The sequence below is a fragment of the Manacus candei genome, unplaced genomic scaffold (assembly GCF_025592945.1).
Source record: "Manacus candei isolate 608988 ecotype Guabito, Panama unplaced genomic scaffold, ASM2559294v1 h1tg000057l, whole genome shotgun sequence".
Classification (NCBI taxonomy): domain Eukaryota; kingdom Metazoa; phylum Chordata; class Aves; order Passeriformes; family Pipridae; genus Manacus; species Manacus candei.
The window spans coordinates 5,281,880-5,307,884 of record NW_026138105.1 but is presented as its reverse complement, the minus strand read 5'-3'; the positions used below and the strand labels follow the sequence as shown (position 1 = coordinate 5,307,884).

General features: G+C 45.4%; 1 protein-coding gene across 1 annotated transcript in view; it reads left to right on the top strand.

Annotated features, from left to right (window-relative positions):
- KCNB1 (potassium voltage-gated channel subfamily B member 1) overlaps positions 1-25,409 on the top strand; it is a 116,276-nt gene extending 90,867 nt beyond the window's left edge. Inside the window, exon 3 of the mRNA XM_051802760.1 lies at positions 14,953-25,409. Within this exon, the coding sequence (XP_051658720.1) occupies positions 14,953-16,971 (2,019 nt within the window). The 3' untranslated portion in view covers positions 16,972-25,409. The remainder of the gene's footprint in view (positions 1-14,952) is intronic.
- The last annotated feature ends 596 nt before the right edge of the window (positions 25,410-26,005 follow it).

The window sequence follows — 26,005 nt, the reverse complement described above, 5'->3', positions numbered from 1 at the left end:
GGTCACCCTTTTAATTACAGGCATGAAGCCTTGCCTGGTAAATTGTCTGGGTACCTGTTGGATGGGGGTTTTCAGGGGGCAGTTAAGGAGGCTGAGACAGCACCAGCCTTTACTGGAACAGCAGGCAACTCATAAATTCTAAAAAAGAAAGTTATCAGGATGGGAAGATCTGCCTGTCCCCCTGCCAGGCTGTTACTAGGTGAGAAGCCAGGTTGGATCCTAGCCTGTGGTGGGGACAGCCACATCTGATGCTGGGTCTGTGACACCCAGGACATCTGTGCAGGTAGGGCAGTGGTGTCCTGTGAGTGTGGAGGCAGGGGAAGGGCTCCCTGACACTGTGCACAGAGTAATCCCAACAAGGGATTTTAACTTTGGCAGTATACCAAGGGCTGGGGTTTCTTTGTGAAGTCTCATGCCACAGATGCTTGTGCATCACATCCAGGCAGTGCAACCTCTTTGGCAGGATTTGGCCACAGGACTGTAGCTCAGCTCAGGTGTTTTATGAGGGGATACACGCTGAGAGCCATAAAATCCCTGTGCCCTGGGAGGGGAATCCCTGTGACATTGCACCTGCCTGTAGCAGGAGGAAGGGACTCGTGTGTTGAGCCACTGTGCCACCTGGAGTCCGTCCACTTGGTGCTCACGCAGCCGCTCCTTGCCAAAAAAAGAACACTGTTAACAGAGTTATTTTCTTCAGAATAATAAAACAGAGAAACAGTAACAAAGCCAAGAACACTGAGATGCTGACAGCAAGAGTCTGGCTTAAATACCCCAAAATAACATCAGCCAGAGCCTGATTTCAAAGCAGCAGCCACTGCACTACAAACACAGAGACTTGGTGATTGTTAGTTTTTCCTTCAATAGAATTTTTCTTAACAGAAATACTGTCTCTTTGAGAAACAGTACAGTTCCCTCCAGGTTTCCCCTTTCTTTTACTTTTTCCACCATTTTCACATAGATAGAGATTGGCCACAGTTGTTTTCTGCAAACAGCAAGTTTGGAATGGGTTGTAAGGTCCAACTGGGATTCCACTGAGCATGCAGACCTGAAGGGGAAAGTCTTGGAAGGAGAAGGGTGAGCTGTGCAAGATGTACTGCAGACCCCAGACTTCCAGGCTGCCTTTCACAGCGACTGAGCATGGTCCCACACTAGTCTCAAGCTCATTTCTTTGGGAATTATTTTTTGGTGCAGAGAGAGGAGGTTTTGCAGAAGGGGGCACTAAGGGGAGGAAGCCCATTATGTCCCATATCCCAATCTTTGAAAGTCCTCTATTTTGGCAAGTTTTGCTCTGGCTACAGCAGCAGCATGAGCAAGGCTGAGGATCTCCCACCCATGGGAATGCAAGGGCACGGGAGAGGAGTGTCCCACATCCTGCCCCCCCATGCACACAGAGCCAAACCCTCCCAGCAGGGCTGTTGTGCTGCTGGCAGTGTGGGGAGAGTGGCCTTTGCTGTCATTTTCACGAAGCCACCCTGCTGTTTGTTGCTGTTTATGTTAATAATATTTTGGCAATTTTCAAGAATTGTTTTATTTGAGAAATGTGAAAGGTAAATTGTCGGCAACTCAGTGCTCTCCCACGGAGCAGTGCTTTGCCACTCATTTTGTTCTTTTGTATCTTCATTACCTCGCCCTTTGGTAACTGGTACCTTTGGTAGCTTAGTGGTTTAACTGGATTTTGTAGCAAAAACTAGAGGTGTATAAGGGGCTGGATTTGATTAAGGCATCTTTAAACAGGAGCCATCCCTCCCCCTCCTGCTGTTTTTTTATTTGGTTTCCAATAGCATCACCTCTTACAGGCAGCTTTAATACAGCCCAGGTAACCCTTCACATCTCCAAGAGCAGGTTGTCAGCCAGAATGTCCCAGTTTATCTGGTTTGACATCCAACTTGCCCAAAGCCGGTCAAGCTCAGCCACAGGAGTTGCAGCTCCAGGTCTGGCTTATCTGCCCCAGAAATAAGGAGAGGCCGTGCTCAATTCCCTGAATGCTCAGAGAAAGTGTGTGCTCCTGGTCCTGCTCATCTAAGGAACCATTCCCTAAGCAAATCCACTGACTACTCAGTAGTCTGATAGAGATGTTTCTGCCAAGAAGATAGCAGAAATGTCAAATCCAAGATTTGAATCTCATGAGACCTTGTGAGGAACACTCTGCAGAGAACAAGCTAATTCTCTGGAGTACTACAGGGAGCAGTATATGAGGTGATAAGTTAGGAAAATAATTGTTTTCTATGGGGTATTTTTAGCACTGCACTATTTTCTCTATGGTTCCCAGCCAGGCCAGGTGAGGTGGGACAGCACAGCACAGAAGCTCAGGATTCACCACCCCATTTTTTTGCCTTGGGCTCTCAATGGCCACTCGCTGAGAGTTACAGTTTGAGAATTTCCAATCCAGGGGGAAACCCTTCAGGGAACAGCCCTTGAATTTATCCACAGCAAAAGCTGGGACCAGAGCACAATTGCTGCTCAGTTACAGAACTGAAGCCAGTATTTGGTGTGTGCAGGGATGCCAGGGTGCTGCCATAACCCCAAGCACTGCAGGGAGCAGGAACACCCTCGGGCACTGGCATTCTTTCAACCTGTCTGGGAATGTTTTAGTTCCAGCTTATTTCTACTCACCACTGATATAATCAAACCATCTCTGGCCGTTTGGTTTATTTTTTTTTTTTAAATGCATGTCTGCAATGATCAAAGGGGTGTTTCATGTGATGGGGTGAGCAAAGGAAGCTCTCAAGGTCAAACTCAAAATGGCCTAATAACTCTGGGACTCAGATCTTACCTCCAGCAGCAGCAATGAGCCAGGAAAAGACAAGCAGCTCAGGAACCAGAAAATGAAGCTTTTCAAGCCAATAATACTCTCTGGCAGTGAGCAATCAATTGACAGAGAAATGAGAGAGAGACAGAGGAAAAAAGCCAGACCATTCAGCCCGACTGCAGAAAGGGCAGTGCCATAAAGCAGGACAATCATAAATAGAGCAGCATCTTTTTTCCTTCCTCTATCTTTCCCAGGGGAGAGTGGCCATGGGAACAGACACACTTTGTGCCCTCTGAAGGGGATGCAGGAGAGAGCAGATTGGCCCTACCTGCAGCGGGTTAATTGGGACACACGGCTCCAGTGTCACTGCCCTTAGGACTCTTTTTTCTCTCCAAGAAATAAAGGAAAACAATGAGCCAATATTAGCTGCTCTGATGAGCCTGGCCCTTCAAGATTGCCTTGGAAATTGCCAGCTCATTCCATGTAATGCATGGAGAGCCCTCAGGTGCCAGGGAGGCTCATTCACATCTGTGCCAGATTTCAACCATTGAAAGGTATATTGCTAGATCCCTTGGTAATTCCTATAAACTTATTTCTGTGGCATGCTGAGTGACTTTTCCCTCAGTCTTTTGCCTTCTTTAAATGACTCCCAGTTGAGACTTGATTTGTTTTTCCCACTCAGCAGTGTATTTCTCCCCATGCTGGGCTTCCCCCAAGTCTCATTTCCAAATGTGCTCAGCACTTCCCCACCAGCGCCGGTCCAGCCATCAGGCAGCAGATGACTGTCAGAAGTGCTGTCAATGAGAGATGCTGGATAATGTGCACATTGAAAAGCCATGTTTTAATACCTACATTGGGGCTGAGATCCTTTGCAAATCCTGCTCGGTTGGGGATTTTGCTGTTTTGTGCTTCACTCGCGATGAGGCCAAATGGCAGCACAGAAATAGGAGCCCATTTCTGCAGACATGTGGGGCATCAGGAGCCCCTGGAGTCGCTGCTTCCAGCAGGGAGATTGTGAGGTGAATCCCTCAGGTCAGTAATCAGCATTTTGCAGCAGCGAGAGCCATTCACGTGCTGTGTCCCAGCCCCAGGTAATGCCTGGGCTTCCCTGTGGGCAAGCAAGGGTCCATGGAAAGGGTTAAACGCTGCCCTCGGGAAGGTGGGTCTTACCAGTTTGCCTTGATGGAAGAGCAGAGAGCTGAAGCATCTGCCAGAGCTCGTTAGGGATAATGCAGCCTGATCGGAGACAGAGCTTTATCCAGCGGCTAAAGGAACAAAAGCACAGGGTGGCTTTTGTCTGACCTTGCTCTGGATTGCAGGTCCCTCCCCGGGTCACGGCCCTGCCGATCCGCCCACTCTGCCCAAAGACAGTTTTTGCGGGTGGAAGGGCCGGATGGCTCTGCCACAGGGACCTGGCACCGGGGCTGGACCTGTCCCAGCCAGGGCTGCTCAGAGGAATGGGCTGTTTTCTGCTGGCCAAGCAGAGCCTGAATTGAAACATCTAAACCACGCTTGAGCTGCTTCCTTGCAGTGACCTGGAACCACAGTGAGATGAGTCAGGCAGAGCCCTGCTCCGAGAGGAAAACAGTGAGTCCAGGCAAGGACTGTCCAGCTGAACTGCTGTGACATTTCAGACCAGAAACACAAACCAGAAGTGACCTGGTCCCAGGCCACACGCCACGTGTGTTTTGCAAACCCCAAAGCTGTCGTGCTCATGGTATGCTCGATGTGAGAGATAACAGGGATAACAGGGCCATGTGCCTGACAGAAAATCCTGAGTTTCCCAGGCCATCAAAACTGCGAGTTTCCCTGTAATGACAAGTTCTATCTTTGGCAAAGAAAACTCAGGCTCTTTAATGTGCTTCTCCCCCAACTCGCCATGTTAGTGTGTGTTTGTTTAGCAAACAGTGACTAGGAGTCCTTGCTAGGATTTAAAAAAAAAAAAAAAAAAAGTGATACAGGGCATTATTATTCATGGATGGAGGTGGGGAGGAGAAAGAAAAACAGTGCTAATGTAGCCAACAAGTTCAAGTAAGGTTCAACTTTGCTATTCCAAAATCTGCTGCTATGATGAGACAGTCAAATCAGCTCAAATTAAGGGCTCAGAAAGGCTCAGCCTTTCAAAGAAGTACATTTGTGACAAGAATTATTTCTGCCAGCCAGTGTATAGTGTGGCATCATCCTATATTAGCAAAGAAACCCCAAATAAAAAAAAAAGGGTAACTGAAAAATGCACTAAATGCCAATGAGGTGTATCATTTCCCTTAATCTTCAGTGCTGGCCTTTGCTATTCTCCAAGTAGATTAATGTATGACGTACCATCTGGCACTCTGCAGCTGCCATTTACAGGAAACCTTCCTCCTCCCCTCCCCACTCTTCAGTAAACCTTCACTAGAAGGCAGCACATCTGCATTTTCCAAACAGTTTCACGTGACTTTTATTAGGGTAAAGTGCAAAATATCAGCAAGCCAACCACTAAAAATCAAACAACCAAATCCCCCCTCCAAGTAACAGCACAAACCCCAGCTCTGCTCCCTACTGAAATGGCCAGAGGGGCTGTACTTTTTTACTTCTTTTTTTTTAACTTTTCTTTTTTTTGCCATCCTCATTTTCTGCAGTCCCCTGAGCATTGCAAAAGGCCTGACCAAGAAGAAGTAAGTTCCTGTTGTAAGTGCACTTTGCAGGAGGATGAGAGCAGGAGGGGACCGCGCTGGGTGAGGTGTGTGCAGCAGCTGCCCAGCCTGTGCAGTGCCTGTTGGGAGCACACTGGGGTGCAGTGACATGGGAAGGGCTGTTGTGAGCGATTGCAGAGCTCTCAGGAAGCCAAGGGCTGTCCGAGTAGGTGTTTATTCCTTGTGGTTTGGAAAGGCTTGCTGTCGTGTCAATGCCCACAAGCCAGCAAGCATGGAGTGAGTGTTCCCAGAATGCCAGACAACACTTCAAAGAGTTTGAGCTTCTTCTGAGCTCAACTGAGTTTAAAAAAAAACTCAAAACCAACACAACAACAACAAAAAAAAACAAACCCCAGCAAAGAACCAAGTACACATCTCCACAGTTCTGTTTCATCCTCAATATTTATAGCTAGAATGCATCAAAACTGTCTTACTGAGCTGAGATCTTGTTGAGCTGCTGATGTAGAGCTGCCTTTTCTTTTATGTTCGTGCAGATTTGCTGTCCACTGGCTCTACTTACCACTTGCTATGGCCCCATGCTAATATGGATGATTAATTGCCAAGGATTAGCTTTTAGCTGCTTTTGTACACAGTTTGTATACAGTTGTTGCTGTTTATTAAATATGTGATATCTAATCCAGTGTTTAGTGCTTACAAAGGGAAGAACCATCTGTTCTTGAGATTAAAACACTTCATTCACTTTGTGCCAAAGCCCTCACTGAGGGCACTGTGCTCAGCTGTAGAGAAAAGCCTTGAGAACCCTGGCTTGGAAAGGTGGACCCATGTGTGGACATGTCCCTTTATCAAAGCCCTCTGTCTGACACAAGGTCTGCCTGCCAGACAGGAGGATAAGTGTGGGTATGATGGAGAGCAGAGAAGCTGACAGGAAAGCATAAGGTTTTAGCAGAATAAGAACCAGAAAGGTGCCGAGATCCTACGAGTCTCTTTCCCATCAGCTGCAGAGGCTTCTTAAGTCTCTTTGCAAAAAGAAGGATGTTAGCATTCCATTTGTTTGCAGGATGCTTGCAAGGAATAAACAACTAACAGGTGTAATCCCAAGGTTTCCACATCAGTGTAAGAGATGCCACCAAAGCTCCTCTCCCTGTAAGTGCACAGACAGGACCTGGGGCTGTGCAGCCTGGGCTGCACCCTGGGCTCAGGAGAATTTATCTTCCCAAGGAGCACATGTCCCCCAGCTTGCGACGCAGCAAAAATGCCTCAGGCTAAATTTTATGCCCTTATTCCAAGGATGAATGAAAAAAAAGCCCCTCTGAAACCTGATGGAGACGCCCCCCACGACCTGCAGCAGAGCCTGGGTGCAGCAGCCCCAGTGAGCTGAAGGTCCCTTAGGAACAGCCCCTGGGACACTTGGACCCTCGGGAAACAGGACCATGCTGGTGTCAAACACATTGAACAGGCAGAGGATATTGCCCCTGCCTTTCTGTCTGTGGGGATTTACTGTTCCTGCAGGCTTCCCTGCCTCTTCATAACGTCATTACTGTGACTGGTGCTGGTAACTGGATTTGCCACTTCTCCTAACACATTTCTGGAAGAAATGTTAAACAGGTCACCATATTTTTGCAGACACAACATCACTTGAGCTCTGTTCTAATTTCCTCTCTATGTGGCAACCCAAGATGGTATCAATGACTCGGTAAATCTCCCTGCAGCAAAACTAATTATACCTTTTGGTGAGAAAGCGGCAGTGGAACTGGTTTAGTCTTCCAAAAAGATTCCACACTATAATATGCAGGACTAATGTGCCTCAGATTTGAAAAGAATTAATATCAATTATTCTCATGCATATTCATGAGAGGAAGACTGGTTTAGCAATCAGGCTAATAGTTTTTGCTTAATTACATTTAGTTGATTTCATACTATCTTGGCACATTCCTGATTGAATTTAACCATTAAAAAAAACCCCTCCCACAACTACTCCTGCAAACACCAACACTTTGAGCTCAGCATCCCCTGTAAATAGTGTCTGAGGCTGAGCAGACTGCTTTGCATGGTGGGAGTTGATCACGAGCATCGTCTCTCCCTGGTGCAGGGTAAAATCACAAAGGCTTCTTGAAGAGCTGTTCCCAGGCACTCACCGGTGCCGAGGGGGAAGGCATTCTTTTTGGTTTTTGTTTTGTTTTATTTTTTGCTTTTTCTGAGTCTAAACCACTGTCTGCTTGAATGCAAGACATTGCTGCAGTGCAGAGGGATGCAGAGCAGCTGGGATATTCTGTGCATGGGGAGTCACCACCAGGGTCTGGCTTTTTAGTTGCCTTCCAGGGAAAGGCCAGGCTGTGCAATACCACACTGCCATTCCAGCTTCAGCATTTTGTATGGCACAAAGGGTGGGAATGTGCAAGCAAGATGAAGATGTGGAGGGTCAGTAAGAGGGAGGGAAGGGGGATTGATGGTAGGAGTGTTCTCAGTGGAGACCCCTGGGTCAGGCTCAAGGACGGCAGTAGGGTTTGCGTGCATGGACATGCAGAGGGGACATGCACATGGTTTGGGTCTGTCTGGAGCTGTTGGGGCTGGATGTCTCCAGTGTTGCTTACTGAGATGGTGTCGTCCTGGGCAGAAGGCAATACCAGGAGAAAAATGGGAAGCTTCAGCTTCCATGTGCCATTCATTTGGTTTCTTTTTTGATTTCCCCCATGCTAGTAGCAGCAGAAATAGGACAGATCTCCCCTCTCATCCCCTCCTGAGCACTGATGTTTGAATGCAGTGTGTGCCTTTGAAGTTTGCCTTTTCAGTATTTTCATTTATCTATCATTTTTTTTCTCCGGTGCACCATTTGCATCTGGGCTTTGCTCTGAAAGAAGACTGACACCATTTATCATTTAATGGGGTTTGATAGCTTTGTGACAACTAAACATGTTCTTAAGAGTATTAAAGAGTTTACAGGCAGCCATGCCTGAAGGCAACTCTTCTGCCCACTTTGGCTTAGTCAGCAGCAGTTGTAGCTGCAGCTCTCTGGGTGCCTGTAGGCAAATGAAGCATTGACATATAATCAGCAGAAGTACTGTATCCTATTTAAATAGTACTGTATACTATTTAAACTAAATAGACTTACCCTCTCAACAGATAAAGTTATTACAACTATAATTGAAATCAAACCATTATTCAATCTGGGCTTTTCCAGGCAAATGTCAAAATTAAGAATCTCGTGTGTTTCCAAAGCAAAATATAAATGGCTTTGTCTTGATTTTGTTGTTATGGATTTTATCCTGTGCAGTAATGCTTACAGAGGAGCGTGGGAGTTTACATTCTCACAGACTGAGTGCACAGTCACTGAGGTGCCACGGGGGTGTGAGCTGGTGTGTGCAGGGCCCCTCCAGAGCACAGATCTCCTGGTGCAGAGGGGTCCCAAGAACCCCCTTGGGACAGGGTGCAGAAGAGGCATGTGAAGTGTCAGGCCAGGGAAAACTCTTAAGCATGAGTTTATACTCCCCAGGAATCAGTGGGACTTAAGGGGTTTGGAGATTCAAGGTCTTACATTACATCTTAACCTCCTTTCATGTGAAAAAGCGGATTAAAAGTTCTCTGTATTTCCCTTGCAACCATATCCCCAACTTTGGTCTCAGCTTGCCATGATGGAAGAAGCAAGTGTTATCTTTCATTATGGTCTCAGCATTTTCTAGAAAAAACATCCTGCAAGCCCAGTGGTCAGAATCCTGACATCAGAAGTGACTATGTTCTGCAAACTCTTTCAGTTTATGAATAAATAGGCATTTTCTAGTGAAGAGATGTTTCCTAAAACAAGCCCCTGTCAATAAATACCACAGACATGTATAGCTGCTGTGAGCAGGAGATGTTATTCCTGTGTAGAATGAAGTGGGGAGGAGATTAAGGAACTCTCCATCTGTTTCTGCACTGTGCAGCATGTGGGTATCGCTCAAAATACACTGTGCTCTCTGTTTCTCAGAGCCTGGGGAGACAGAGGCTGGCATAGGCATGGCAGGATGGAGCTGGACAGTCTGACTGTATATTGTAGCTTGGGAAAGCGGGGGGATGCAAGAAAAATCCCTCAGTAAATGAGGCATATGAATGAAACCTGGTCCTGATGCCGGATTTATTCTGCAGGCCTTGACGGAGCTAAAAAAGTGCATTAGACAAAACCATTATTGAACTTCTTGATTACATAACAATTTCCTCATCGTATTTCCAAGAATACCAAATCTATATTCAAACACCCTCCTACTCTCTCCCACACACCACCCCTTCTCCTTGCTATATCAGCTTCATTACTGAGTATGAAGACAGAAAAAGTATAGGGCACGTTGCCACAAGCAGAGAGATCTCGGATGCTTACCCTGAGATTTTAGAGCCATCTATGGGATTTGGACAGCCAGTTCTCATTAATTTTAATGGCCTTGAAAGTCTCTGGTCTCATGCCTTGATCTCAGTTAGGGTCTTTAGCAGTGCAAAGAAAGATAATCAAGCAATAAGAGAAAGATGGGAAATTTCTGAGCAGGCGGGAGCCCTCTTCCCCCAGGGATGAGCACAGACCTTGCCATCATGAGGGATGAATCCCTGGGGCCATTCTGACCCAGCAATCAGGATCAGGCCCAGGACAGTGGGATATGTCCTGAAAGGTGCTGGGTAGAGGTGGCCTGCCTAGTTTTTTCGGGCATTTTGAGGGAGGTGGGGATTAACGGCTGGCAAAAATGGCACATCCATCCTGCCTCAGGAAGCAGCAGTTGCACAGACTGGCTACACTTGCTCCCATAATCAGCTTGCTTGTCTCATTTGCATGTGTAATAACCAGCATGTATGTACAATCATGCTAATCACTTCAAGGCAACTGCTTTAAATTCATCTAAAACCCTGCCCTGCCTGTCCTTGGGTTATTTAGCTTCCACAAAGGAACCATAGCAGCAATCCAGAGATTCAGCTCACAAAAATCTTTGTGAAACAGTCACAAAGTGCCTGAGTGAAGGAGAAGTTTTTTCTGGAATCCTGCCCATACATACTGAGACTTGCACTACCAGCCAGTGCCATCATTAGGAGCCCATCCAACAACTTCTGCAAGTAACCTAGAAAAGTACCTAGTGGGGATTTTCACAATTTATGGTGTGTTGCTGCAGGTGAAATGTAAGAGTAAACACAGAAGGAAAGAGGAAGGGAACCACAGAGCTGCTCTCATGCAATCTGTTAGTGGAAATGGTCTGAAAGTAGTGCAGGGAAAAACTAGTCTTTAACCCTGTCAGCTTTATGAGCAGCTTAAGGATTGTCTGTACTGCTCTTCCATGGACACCTTCCCAGTAAGACCTGGCCTGTCAGGACTCCTGTCATTAGGTCCTGTGAAGTCCATATGAGGACAGTGGAGAACATCTGCCATGGATGTGGCTCCAGAAGTACATGGACTCCTGCACCTGCCTGTGTCACCAGCATGTGCTCATTTTAGCCATCTGTGGCTCCCATTTTACCCCTGTGCTTCTAAATTTTAGGGTGCAAGCTTCTCCAGTGTTTCAGTTATGCATTTTATAGATCTAATGCAAACATGGGCATCCGAGTCAGAAGCTCTGGATGCACCTGCAGTGGTGGTGGAGGTGCCTTCCCCAGTCCCCATAACAAGCCAACATATGCCAGATAAGCCAGCAGCCAGACCTGGGAGGGGCACAGCTTGCTCCATAAGTGGGAATATGGACATTTCAGCAGCACTCACAAAATCTAACAGGCCTCTGATGCTGAACTTTCCCTTCCCTGTTCCTTCTGCCAGTCCAAGCCTGAGCTCTAGGGACCTCTCTGTGGTTGAGCCTGTTCAACCTCTTTGGTTGCCAGTCCAAAAGTCCTCACCAGCACAAGACCATGTTGCATGTTTTTTAAGGAATCATGAAAACTAGTGCCACAGGAGGAGGCCCTCTCCCATTCTTGCTTCTACTTCAGCAGCTGTGAGGTCTGGGGTCAGTGCTCTGGAGCAGGGACCACAGGTACTTTTTTCCAGCAACTGGAAAAAAGTTTTCCAGCAGCTGGAGTGTCAGTCACTGCGGAGGGATAATTTCTGGTCAAGTCCAAATTGGTCCCATTGACTGTTCTTGTTAAAGAGGAGTAAACCTGGAAGAGGAAAGGAAGGAGGAAAGGCCAGGAATGGAATGAAAAGCCTGCCTGCAGAGCATCTCCAGAGGCACTCCTGGTGGTGGAAATGTCCCCCCTTCAGCTTTCCGTCTCTCATTACTGACAGTGGAAAATACAAGAGCTGCCAAGCTGGAGGCTCAGTACAGCCAAGATAGGAAACCTTATTAGAGAGACAGATGGTGATTTCTATAATCTGAAATCCCAGACTGTAAATACTTTGGGATAGAGCCCTGTGCTAATGCCTGACAGCAGCTGGATCCAGTTTTCTGTGCACAGCTGTTCCTTGGGTGGCTTTTGGTGGATGGTGGATGCTACCAGGACAAGGTGTGCTTTACGGAAGATACTTCATCTCACAGGTTTTTGTACTTCCCAACTCAAAAGTGCTTTCAGTACCTGAGGACAGTCACCTCATATTTAGAAGTTTTTCTTAGCCTGACAAGATTCCCAAAGATGTATGATTGCAGCAGACCAATTAGGGGGGAAATCTCTCTCTTGGGAGCACAGGCGACACCTTGCTGCAACTTGTGGAAGAAATTATAAATGTCCCTCTCTCTTTATTGCTTGGCTTCATGGCAAAATCTACTAAACCAAAACTGAATATTACCCTTAGATCTCCCAATTTATTTATTTATGTTCATCTGGCATTGCCTTGATCTTCAAAGCAGGAAGGTATATCAAAGGAAACAGAAGGTTTGACACCAATTACTGCTTCTGGATGCCATTCACTGAATAAAGATGGAGTGTTAATATTTACACTGAAAGTGAAGGAGATAAAACCCAGGTACATCTAAGCCTACAAATAAGCCCTTCTGTGTGGGCAGAGATAAAGCCAAAATAAAAAAAAAAAAAAGAAATTACCATTGCAAAAATCCCAAACACCTTCCAAAATGGTGGGTTGTAGACAAAGAAATGACAGCAAAACCACCAAAAGAGCCTTCTGGAAAAGCAAATCAGACTCCTGCTTCCCTTGGGTGTATGGGAGATGGTCTTTTGAAACAAGCTACCACACAGAAATGGTTAACATCTAAATTTCCCCACACTTCACCGTGAGACACTTGACTTACATTTTATTCTCTTGAGTCTGAAGCCACCAGTTCAAGCACTTTTCCCTGTGTCCCTCTCTGCTTCTCTTCATCCCATGGTTCTTCCTACTTTTTTGCACCCCCCGAGTCTTCCCCACAGCTTTTTTGGCTCATTGACCTGAGAAGCCTCTCAGTGAGGCAAACACCCCATTGCACAGGTTCTTGTGGGGCTGTTTGTATTTCAGCAGCAAATTTGTGGAAGAGGAAGGTAGCGAGGAGAGGCAGAAGGTTCACTGGCACTGGGAAGGTGCACAGCACAACGAACAACAAACCTTCTCTTGCCTGTTTAAGAAGAAAAAGGAATCTTCTCAGCATTTTTCCTGGAAACACCAATTTAGTGACTGCAAGTGAGGCTATTCTAAAATTCCTGGTACTAGGGCATTGCATAGGAAGCTATTTACACTATGCACTTCTTCTAGTTAATCCAATTCACACAAGGAAACCAGAGCATTTAATGGAGTAAATTCTTGTTTCTAGTAAAATCTTATTCTCCAGATTAAATTCCTAAGTCTGCAGTGTCACGTGCAAATCACAGTTATACAGTGCATTTTAGTGAGTTAAAAGGTAAATGGTTTTAGAACATTGATTTGGAAGGGATTTTTCTTAACAACAAGTGGTTTTTAAAACACCCATTGAAATCAAGCTTTCAAAAATTGAAACTCTTGCCTTACATTTGGGTTTTTTGAAGGTATATGGGCTTTTCCCTTAAAACCATAGTTTGCTATATGAACTTAATTCAAGTGAAGCTTCCAACGTTTGTAGACCATTTCTACCTTTCAGCTACGAAAAAAAGGTCTTCTAGAGAAGACCACAGTGTTTCTGAACCATGTTGTACCTGCATATTTCTCCTTGGAGGAGAACCAGGCTTGTCCCATTGCAGCAACTGCCTGTTTGGGGATAAATGTCCAGAAGTCTGATATTTCCTGACTGTTAGGATGTTTGTGCTGGGCTTGGCTGAAGAGAAATCCATCAAGAATTTCTTTCTCCAGTTCCCCAGGTGGTAACTGTGGATATTCTGGTATTTTAAGGCTGGCTGAGAAAGGTCACTGTGGCTGTGTTATATTGGCCAGGAAGGAGTGTGTCAGATTTGCAATTTGCGATGCAGAACTTTTGTCATGTGTTTTGTAATTCATTGCTTAACGTTGTGTATCTAGTCATCAGGCATATATATTGCAATCGATTTCATGCTGCTTTTCTGTAAAAAAGGAGAAAAGCCTTCATAAGGGACCAGCTTACACTGAAGTGAGGACATAAAATGTTGGTCACATGTATGTGTGTTTTGCAATCGCAGCTGTTTTCTGGCAGTTACCTAAGAAACTATATATTATCCTACCCAATCAATAAACTAGAAAAAGAATTCACTGGTAGAAAAAACGCTCCTCGAATTGTCTGTCAGCTCTAAAACCTCCCTAAAAAAGGCTTTAAAAGGAGGTGTAATTAGGGAAAGCTGGAAAGTATAGAATTAATGTCTATATAAAACAGGTACAGAAGGACAGCCTGCCTACGCCATCGGGAAGCTGCAAACACACTAATGCAGCACTTCAGAGTCGGTGGCCCAGGATCTGATCAGATTTACGTGGGATTTACAGAGGCTGCTCACTGCAGAGCATTGCATAGGATCTCATTGCACTCTGCAGCTGTTTTCTGACAACAGATGAGGTCTCCAGTGGCTGGACCTGCCCTGCTTTGGCTGTCCCAGTGTCCAGTTTGGTTTGCTTGGATGTTTGGTCTTTCCTCCGGTCGGTCACTTGCAGAATAGCTCAGAGCTCAAAATGGCTTAAAAAGCTTGGTGAAGTTTTCATGTATTTCACAACCATCAAGTTTCAAATTAGAGATGAGTCATTAAACAAGAGTGTATTATTTGTACACTTACATAGTAGAATTGTACACACATCTCTGTAATTAGCCATAAGCACCCAAAATTACAGCTGTAACTGTGCATTAACTGGAGGACACTGCTCTGATCGAATTGTATATTCACAGTTGCATTCCTTCTTGCTTGAATTTCAGAGCCTGTTGTCCAGATGGGCTTTGTTGGGCACCTAATTAGTAGTTACTCAAAAGCTCCTGCTGTGAACTGCTTCACAGCCCTCCTGGCATCCTCCTGGCTTCCTGGTGGCTGGGTATGTGTTCCTTGACTACGTGGAGATGAAGGCACAGGAGTTGAAGTAGATGTTTTATCTTCTTTATGCATCTGCCATAACTAAAACAGCTTCCAAAATAAAATCAGCTCAGGGTGCATTGGTTATCTGACTTCTGTGCACTGAGAAGAATTAGTCTTGCAGTGTGTAAGTGAAAATACAGCCATGTGTTAACGGCAGCGATAGCATAATGTATTCTGAGATGAACTCACTGTTTTCTCTTTCCTTTCCAGATTTTGGCAATCATTTCCATCATGTTTATTGTACTATCTACAATTGCCTTGTCCCTTAACACACTTCCTGAACTACAAGGCATGGATGAATTTGGGCAGACCACAGATAACCCCCAGCTTGCCCACGTGGAAGCAGTGTGCATTGCATGGTTTACAATGGAATACCTCCTGCGGTTCCTCTCCTCGCCTAAGAAGTGGAAGTTTTTCAAAGGCCCCCTGAATGCTATAGATTTGCTGGCTATCTTACCCTACTATGTCACTATCTTCCTCACTGAATCCAATAAAAGTGTACTTCAGTTCCAAAATGTACGACGAGTGGTCCAAATATTTCGGATTATGAGGATACTCCGGATTCTAAAGCTCGCCCGGCACTCAACGGGTTTACAGTCCTTGGGGTTTACACTCAGGAGAAGTTACAATGAGCTTGGATTACTCATCTTGTTTTTGGCCATGGGCATTATGATCTTTTCCAGTTTAGTGTTTTTTGCAGAAAAGGATGAGGATGATACAAAATTCAAGAGCATCCCAGCTTCCTTCTGGTGGGCAACAATCACCATGACAACAGTAGGCTACGGAGACATCTACCCCAAAACTCTTTTAGGTAAAATAGTAGGAGGACTGTGCTGCATTGCTGGTGTGCTGGTGATTGCTCTTCCCATCCCAATTATTGTCAATAACTTCTCTGAGTTTTACAAAGAGCAGAAGAGGCAGGAGAAAGCCATTAAGCGCAGGGAAGCTCTTGAAAGAGCAAAAAGGAATGGTAGTATTGTTTCCATGAACATGAAGGATGCTTTTGCCCGCAGCATAGAACTCATGGACATTGTGGTTGAAAAGAATGGAGAAAGCATAACCAAAAAGGATAAAGTTCAGGACAATCATTTATCTCCCAGCAAATGGAAATGGACCAAGAGAACCCTTTCTGAAACTAGCTCTAGTAAATCTTTTGAAACCAAGGAACCAGGATCCCCAGAAAAAGCCAGGTCATCTTCAAGTCCCCAGCACTTGAACGTCCAACAGCTTGAGGACATGTACAACAAAATGGCAAAGACTCAGTCCCAGCCAAACCTTAACACTAAAGAGTCGAGTCAACCTGGAAGGCAAAAGGAAGAGCTAGAAATGGAAACCCTTCCCGGCCCTATGGTGCCCCTGCTGACAACCCGCACTGATGGGATCGTTGACATGAGGAGCATGTCCAGCATCGACAGCTTCATAAGCTGTGCGGCAGAGTTCCCCGACTCCGGGCGGTTCTCCCACAGCCCGCTCACCACCCTGCCCTGCAAGGGCGGCATCAACGTCATCCAGGAGCAGAGCAGGCCAGAGGGGAGCGGTGCCAGGTATGTGGAAATGAACCCGAGCTCCGAAGGCAGCCACCGTTCTGCTTTTTTCATTGAAAGCCCCAAAAGCTCCATAAAGGCCAGTAACCCTTTAAAACTAAGATCTCTGAAAGTCAACTTCATGGAAGAGGACACCAGCACATTAGTACCAGCATCAAATGTACTGAGGATATATCCAGACTCTCTCAAGAGCCGGGGAGCTGCTGCTGCCACAGATACTTCCTTACTCTCTGACAGATCTCTCATGAGCCCAGAACCCTCAATCTACACAACTGCGAGTGCGAGAACCCCCCCAAAGTCACCGGAGTCACAGGCAGCCATAGCTTTCAACTTCCATGACGCTGGTATACACAAATATATAGACGCTGACACTGATGACGAAGGTCAGCTGATGTACGATTCAAGTCCGCCCGGAAATGTGAGTCCCAAGTACAATGTTACAAACAGTGGCTATCTAAAGCAAAAGGACCATGTTTATAGAACAGAGAAGAACCATCTAGAAGCTGCTGCTTTACCCACCTCCCCTAAGCTGATAGGGCAGAACTGCATTTACTCTATGGAAGGTATCACTGGAAGAACCCAGGGCAATCAGGAGACTGTCAGACTAGAAAATCACATTTCCCCAGAAGTCCATGTATTACCAGGCAGTGGAGGACATGCTAACACACATGATCAAAGCATCTGAGGTGGGCTCCAAAAGAACTTACTGAAAGTTTAAAGGAATGTCTTTACAGTCAACACAAACAAAAGAGCTTCTGCATGGCATGAACTTGGCTGAAACAAGCCACTTGTTTCTAAAAGTCTGGGGGAGGTCCAGTGTGGGTTTGTGAAAATGTCCTTCTCTGAAACAACTCTAAAGACATTGCCCACATCAGTCAAAAATAAGGATTGCAAATCATGATCACACATTGATCTCCTTTCATGTTGTCCAGTGAAGCCAATGTGACCAAATATCCATCCATTCCCCTTGAACGCTAGAGCTCCTTTTGGAAATATTAACATCTGATTTGCATTAGTTCCATAAAGGATGCCAAGGCAGCCAGATTTGAACTCTGGAATAAATTGCTGGGGTTGGTATAAAGCTTTCAAAAACACAATGCTCACTGCTTCAGGGCAGCTGTTCCCCATCTACAGCTTTCTCTGATGGATATTATGTCTGAAGGTAACAGGGAACACTTGCATTATTGGAAAATCCGAGTGAAAACCATTTAAAACAAATAATGGTCTAGAGAAACCAATTATTAAAATGCTCTCTGTGTGTTTAACAATCCGATATCCCGTAGGACCTGATGTTTTCTTTTGAAATATCAGCAGGGTGAGTTGCACCACTTGTATCTAATCCCAAACATCCCCTAGGACATAGTGAAACTTGCACTGACCCTCTGCTAAAAGCCGGTACCTGCCCCAGGGCCAGCGCGTGGCCCTCGGGGGCCCACAGCCCACGTGGGAAGGTGTGAAGGAGCCATGCAGAAGCAGGACTCTCCAGGGGCACCGCAGCCAGACCCCCTTCCCGGTGCCGGGGAGCGCAGGGCTGGAAGGAGAGCTCGGCTCTCGCCCTCGGTGGGGAGGGAGATGTGGCTGCGCTGCCCGCGGGGACGGTGAGCGTGGCCGGACCCCCGGTACGTGCCGGGGGCACCGGGACGGCTGCCTGGCCCCCCCTTCCAGCCCGCCCGCCGACTCCAGGCGCCAGCCAGAGTCTCGCCCTTGGCGTAGGAGAGGAACAGGTTGGTCCGAAGCTTTTTGCGCCCAAGCAGCGCAGTGAAAGATATGCAAGTGTTACATAAATATGCAAAAAGAGGGATTCGTTAGTGACCCGTCCCGGGCCTGGCTGTGCTCCCTCTCGCCAGGAGGTTGGACAGGAGAGGCTCCTGCAGAGCCATGGCATGAAGCAGCTGCGAGAGGCAGGAGAATCAGGCCTGACGTTTTAATAGCATCCAGTCATTTTTAAGTGAAACGAGAAAAAAAAAAAAAAGAGAAAAAAAAAAAAAAGATCTGACCATTTTAAGTGAACAGAACTAGCAGCCACCAGCCTAGGTTTTTAAAATATTATTGTTTCAATAAAGTTATGTCAAATTGTGTAGGAAATAATTTGTCTTTGGTTTTTAATCTTGGGGGGGAAAAGCACTTTACGTTGACTTTTTGTTGTCGTTGTTGCAATGCTGGAGTAGGATAGCAGAGTGTAACAATCAAGCACTTTAACCAAGCACTACTTTAATTTGTGCCTCCTGTTGTGACTGTGATTTGTTACACGCCTGTAGCAAGTCACAACCTGTCCTGTGATAACTGTGATGGTAACCTTTTCTGTTGTTCTCTGTTTCTACTGTAAAACTCAACTGTAAATAACTGTCGACGAGCGTTTCCTGACCTATTCCGAGCTCTGCCGGGGCGTGTAGCGATCTGCAGGCAGCAGGTCCGGGGACGAGCTGAGACACGGGACGCGGGAGCGGAGGCACAGGTGGGAGGAAGATCCCCCCCACAAGCCGCTCGAGTCCGCTGCGTTTTGTTCCTTCCTATTGCAAAACCAAGCCGTTGGTTAGTCCTGAATGTACCGTCTGTCCGTCCAGGCCGTGCCGCACTCCTGTCTGTAACCCTAGTGGTGAATGCAGCATGTACGGACAAAAGCAATAAGCACATACCTGTTTTAGCAACTACCGTGGGTTGCGGTGAGAGCTTTGTTAGGTGTCTCCTCGGCACAAACTGTACACACGGTGGAGTGACTCTGCTCTGCTCAGCCCACCCCGGCCCCGGGCGGTGGGACCAGCCCAGGGACCCGCTCAGAGCCGCCCTTGCAAGGCGAGACCCCCGGGAAGGCGCGAGAGTAAGACCTGAGCCACCCCCTCAGGAATTACCCGCCCGCAGCGAGAGACCTCGCAAAGAGTGACGCGGAAGGTACCCAAAAGAAGTCCCAGGCACCGTGTGCTCCACAGGGTATTTACACAGGGCCAGTTCCTGAGGTTTGTTCGCTTTTACTCTGCCTTCCCGCAGCCTAAACCACCGTTCCTCTGAGTGGGCTCTTTGCCCGGTGAAGGACTTTAGGATTTGGCCATAGTAAATACAAGTGTACTTAGAGGAACCGACGTGTTGCTGAGATGCTAGTTAAGATTGAGCTGACATGAAAAAGTGAAGTGACTTTCCAGCAGATAAGCTTTAAATACTGATTTATTCTGTGGCTTTCTGAGGCCACGGAGCAGCAACGAGAAATCTTAAGGAGAACAGTCTTAACATAATCTCTGTGTTTTAGTGATCATTCATGTCTGCCATCTGCACAACTGTAAAAAGAAGAAAAATCAGGGAAAATTTTTTTGATAAAGTAAGTAATAGTGATTTCCAAGTTAAATATTTTTAGAGCTGATGCTTTCATGTGGAAAAAAAAGTCATATTTTACATATCACAAAAGTGAACATATTTAAATATAGCCATATAGTGTAGTATTTACCACACTCTCATCCAAATTGATGTATTTGGTTTACAGATGGCACTGACAAAAATGTATAGATCAACAATTCTATCATTTTTTATCTGATAATCAACTGGTGCAACTCTCCTTGTAACCAAAGGCCCTCTGTCTGCCTTGTGTGATCGCTCACGACACACACCTTATGTCATCTATTTAGTCCTACCTTTAAAGTAGCATTTTATTGAGTCACTTTTGAAAGCCAAATTCAAAAGTATCATTAAAAATCTACCTTTTAAGTCTGAATAGCCAAAGTCCTATAGATTTCTTATAGAAAGCAAATAATTAAAAATTAAGCATATAATATGCTTGAAGAGCATTTCTTTCTTATTTGTGTATGAAGATGTAGCTCTCATTTTGTGCCCAATTAAAAAGGAAGTATGTTTAATTTATTTTAATGAAATAAAGTCTGAATATGAAGTATGTATCTATATATGTGTGTGTGTGCATAATACACATATATATAATGTAAGCACTGGGAAATCTACTCTAACCTAAAGCTGTGATAGACTAAATCTGTACTCATTGCAAAGGAAAGGCAGTGCTTTGAAAACATAATGCTCACCAAATCCTATAGACCCTAGAAAGACAATTTAATTTTATAGTTTGTTTGATAACGTTTCCCAAAGTTCATAACATTTGGGGAAAATAGGCAGTATCTCCTGCATGCAGTATCTCCTGATTAAAGCATGCAGTTTAATCACTGATATTTGGCATTCAGGTCTGCGAATTTACTGTGCACCATGTGTCAAGCAAGCTGACAGAGCCTCACCTGCTGCTGCAGAAGACTTCACACCTGAAAGGACTATGTATGTGTGATGTCTGCGCTTGCTTGTATCCTACACCATCAACGTTGTTTTTAATACATATCTATAAATATATATATAGAACATATATATATATGTGGAAGGAGTGGGTGCAGTTTTCTTAACCAGGAGGCAAAGATTCTTTGAGTTTTAGCCTTGAACAGAGGAAAAAAAGCCGTGACATTGCAGTAGATTTCTCAGTGCCTTTTCTTAGAAACTTCACCTAAGCACACTTATGGAAAAAACAAAAACAAAAACAAAAACAAAAAACAAAAAACAGAAAACAACCCAAAACAAAAGAGTCTCCTGTGAAATCCACATTTTTCTGAAAGGTTCGAGAGTCAATAAAGGTAGAAGAGAGGAGGAAAAAAAAAAAAAGAGAGAGAGAGAGAGGAAAAGAAAACCCGTGGAACGCACATTCCCTTCCTGAACGTGCCGTGTGTCAAATGCCGGGGAATTTCCGCCTGTGCGAGTCACGCAGAAACACATCCGAGGCCGTCGGTTTCTTTGGCAACTATGGCTGTGATAAACTGTAGCCTTTTCTTCCCTTGCAGCTAATAAGATACACATTTCTAAGGAAAACAGTATTCTCTTCTGTAAAATTGTAATGTATTGTTAATATTTGTACCTATTGTATATTTATGTCTTGACAGAATTATGACTGGTACAGTTTATAGTCAATAGCAAGGGTATGTAAAAACTCATTGCAAAGACAAGGTCTCTAAAGCCACGTTCTCTCTCTGTTGGTAAGCTCCACATAACATGACCTCCACTAGTTTTTGACACATTTTAAAGAGAATTGTAGAATTACTGAATAAAGCAGTCGGGCGATGGAGAACCATGTGGCACCAGTGCCCTCCTGCACAGTCCAGCCAGGAACGACGTGGGGACTTGGCCTTCCCTGGTCACTCCAAATTAGCTCCAACCCCTTCATGTTCGGGCAGTCACTTCTGCTTACGGTAATCAGACTGAACTAGTGTTACCTTGGGTTGCTTTCGGATCACCCACTTGGGGAGAATATGGCTTTAAATAGTTCTCGAATAAAGTACAGAAGTTCTAGTTACCTCTGTACCTCCTGCTTGCCATTGTGTTGGCTTTATAAGTATCTGATGTATGGAAAAGTCATGTGACTTTCATGCATTCCAGAGTAGTCTATTTTTCTGTTCAGATTTAAAAAAAAAAAAAATTAATTATATATATATAAAAATATAAATATATATCTGTATTTTTAGCAAATTTATAATAGGGCGATCAAGTCAGATTTCTTCTTTTTGTATTACAGAATAATATATTAGATGCTTTCTTGGTGTTCATTTACACAGCTGATCCCCTCAACCTTTCTGTTGTCATTATTTTCTTCTGTTCTGATAAACACCTGCAACGTCCCCTCCTGGAAGTGCGTCTGCGAAAGGTCGCGGAGTTTGTCTGATGTTGTCATGTTTTTGTATTTTCCTGTTTGTGGCACTTAAAACTAACCAGAGACTGCCTCTGGAAACTGAGATGTTCCTTCTGAGAAACACAGAGCGGGCCAGACCCTGCCCTCGGTGATGGCAGGGGAGGTGTCAGCCAACGCCACTGGCTGCAGTGTTCTTCCAGATGCACAGTGATTAAGCTGAGAACATAAAGAAGAGACAGGATTTGAATCAGGCAACGCTTCCCACCTTCAGGGGAGTTTTTCCTGGGTTTAAAACAGAAGTGTCAAGACTTTCATTTCCCACTGGCTTTTGGAGTTTTTATTTTTGGTCCCAGAGAAAATCAGGAGATGAGAAAAAATTACGGAGGAATGAGCAACCTGAACGTAAACATTCAGAAAGGGATTTTGATTTAGTTATGGTCAAGTTTGTCCATGTACCTGCTTACTTAATGATCCTCCTTGCTCCCTTTACAGCTGTACCCTCACAGAAACTGAATAAAAAGTCCATGAGATAAATGTGCATCCTGAAGCTATCTCATGGCCTGGTGAAGTTCAGCATGATGAAGAGCTTCAGACCCACTCTGTAGCTCTGCACAGACATCTCCTTTTGAATGCACCCACTAGTCTGGTCAGTGACCATGTTTTTGCCAAAGATGGAGTTCTGGTTCCATTTCCTTTTGTTTGCTTTTGTGATTTTCCTACATGCCCACCATAGTAGCTGATAAACCTGAAACAGATTTAATTTGGGAAAATGTGTGTTTCAGAAAGTCCAGATACCACTCGAATGAATGGAATAACCAGTAGACCCAGGCTTGCATGTTATTAATTATCAGCAAGGCCCGTTCACACATGAAGATATTAAAGCTGGGTAGGATTTTTCTGTTCTGGGAAGCAATTAATGCAATAGCCCCCCATATCTGTCATCAACAGTCACATTAAAGGTCCCTTCAAATGGCACCTTCCATGTCAGGTTGGTTTGAGCATAGTCAACAAAACCATAGAAAGCTTCCAGTCACACCAGTCTTAACTTCAACCTCCCATACCAGGACAGGAATGCCCCAAATACCAACCATCCATCTTGAAGAAGAGATGTTTATTTTCCAGCATGTGTCTCATACCCCATGCTGATCACATTTAGGCTCTTGCACTGAAACTTTGTCTTGGCCAGACAAAGGAAACCTTAGGAAAACTGAAAGTCTGCATCCAGGGTGTGTATCCCCTTTGTTGCTGGTGTTACCTAAGCCACAATAAGTGTCCTTTGACACCAATGGTTGGGTGCCACAAATGTTCATATCTGTAAATACTACTCAGAATTTTGCTTTGCTTGATTCTGGCTTCATCGCACAAGAAGTTTTCAGTCTAGAGGCTTAGAAGAGAAAGCAAAAGCTTCCTTTTTCTTTTTAACTAGAAATAATACTATTGATGCTCTGTAGGACTGAACAAGGATTAACCTTTGTTTTTAAAGGGGTCTTTTCAAGACTGCAGTGACACTACCTTCAGAAATTAATAATCAGGCTGGACTCAGTACAAAGACCCCTCCAAACCAGAGCCTCATGGAAACCAGGGAACCAAATTTGCATGAAATGCCAAATTCTTTGCTGCTGTAAGTAAAAGCCCATTTAGACCAGTAAAGAATTTGGACCCATATCTCTAAAAACTAATGGAAAACTAATAGCTTTGTATGACCTCAGGGCTGGAGGTGTCTGCCCACAGTACCTCCAAGGAAACCAATGGTGTGAGAGAATGGGAAACAGAGGCAGGTCAGTGAAAGCCTGGGAAAGGAGCAAATCCTTCAGTCAAGAGGATGACAAACATGTCATTCCAAACTTGACTGAGCATCCGTCCACGTCAGCTCACTCGTTGTGGACTTGATGCCACAAGTGCCATCCCAAATTCACAGGTGACTGTCCCTACAGCAGGACCACAAACCCAGCCCCACGGTTCAACACCCTCAGCCCTCGGTCCAGGGGCTTACTGATGCTGGGAGGACACCACTAGCACATGGGCCAATGGTTACCTTGGATTGTGGCACAACCTCTGGTCCTGTTGGTAACCAGCATTTGAGGCAATTCACCCATTCTTCTCTACTCTCTCTATTTCATTCAGGAGCTCTGCCCTTTATGGCTCTTTTTCCTGCAATTTTTCACTGCCTCCATGTACCATTAGCCACGTACCGTTGGCTCCCGCCCCTGTGATTTGTTTTGTTTATGTCACTTTTGTTGCCTTGTGACAAAGAAGAACATTTTTTTTCCCCTTTCTCTGGCTTTTTGGTGGTGGGTGCAGAAAATTGCTTTTGCATTGAACCATTCCCCACTAGTGTGCTTGGGGGATGGGGGAGCAGCATCTCCGTGTTACTTTGAATTTTGAAGCCATGGTACTGTACTCAGAAAGGCCAGCCACAGCTGCCAACCAAACTCGCTTTCCAACTAGATTAGCATTAAAAAAATACACCCCAACCTCCTGCAGCAGAATCCTGCTCTCTCATCAGGCAGGGGAAGCAGTTCCTGAAAGGGGAGAAAACATCAGAGGGGCACTGTTACAAGTGCTGATTAATGAGGACTCCACACCCAGAGGAGGACCTGGGGCTGTGCTGCACATGGGGCTGCTCCACATTTCCCAGGGCTGGGAGCAGCCTCAGACCCTCCTTGTCCAAAAGCCCAGGGCAGCTGCTGGACCTGCAGGGCCCCCGAGCCCGGGTAAGGGCTTCCCAGTGACACCTCCAAAGGGCAGCAGCTGAGCATCCCTAGTCACTGAAGGATAGGAAAGCTGTGGGGTTCCTTTTAAAAGAAAAAATGTGATATTTAACAACAAATAAAAACTGGAAAATGTGTTTCCTGTGCCTCTGCTGGTGCACGGAGATGGAATTGCTTTTGTGGCTGGAAATTGAAAGTGACTGACCCAGAAAGGGCAGACTGGGACCGGTTTCTCCCTTACCTTGCACTTTGGTTATTTTATAACCTGTGCAGTGGGGAAGCAATGGGGAACCCGGGTCAGTGTGTCTGTAAGGAAGGGCAGTGCTTGTGCCTGACAGCCCAGCAGATCCTGCACCTCTTGCACAATCTCTTCATTGGGTTATATTGGATCCACCCGAGGGGCAATGTGCCAGCAGATGTTTTCTTCCCTTTTGAGAAATGTTTCCATGCCCTGGCACTTTGGGGTGATTATAGCAACATTAGCCATATACTAGTGTACTTAGAGTCTTACATTTTTTGTAACTTTGATTTAGTCATTCTTTGTTGAAGTTTATTGACCTCTCCGGTTGTTTCCGTAAACAAATTATTAAAAAAAAATAAAAATCCGTGTCTTTATATGCATGTAGTAGTATGAAACTGTGATCAATGTGTGACATTCAGAAACTGTACTGTCTTGTAAAATATGTCCAAATGTCTAAGGGTTTTAAAGCAATGGTCCCTTACTACAGCCTACAGAAATAAATAAAAAGGTATGGATAAACCCAAAGCCTTCATTGCTCTGTTTCATGGTCACATACACTGGCCAAAAATACAGCTCTGATCCGCTGGCACTGAGCTTCGGCTTCAGCTCATTGCAGCTGACAGCAGGTTTAGACATATGTTATTTGCTCACGGATAAGGCCGTGATTCAGGAAAGCAGTGCCGAGCCTGACACCTCCTGTTGAAAGTCTGACAGATCCAGTGCACAAACCTTCAGTCCTCACCCTACATGGACAAAACCCATCTGCATCTCCCAGCACCACAGCCAGGCTCAGGGACCGGGGCCTCGCCCAGCAACTCTGTGCACAGACCAGGGATGTGCAGCACACACGTGGTCCCTGTCACACATGTGCTCTCTGTCACACATGTGGTCCCTGTCACACACATTGTCCCTGTCATACACATGGTCCCTGTCACACATGTGGTCCCTCTCACACATGTGGTCCCTCTCACACACATGTCCCCTGTCACACACATTGTCCCTGTCACACACATGGTCCCTCTCACACACATTGTCCCTGTCACACACATGGTCCCTCTCACACACGTGTCCCCTGTCACACACATGTCCCCTGTCACACACGTGTCCCCTA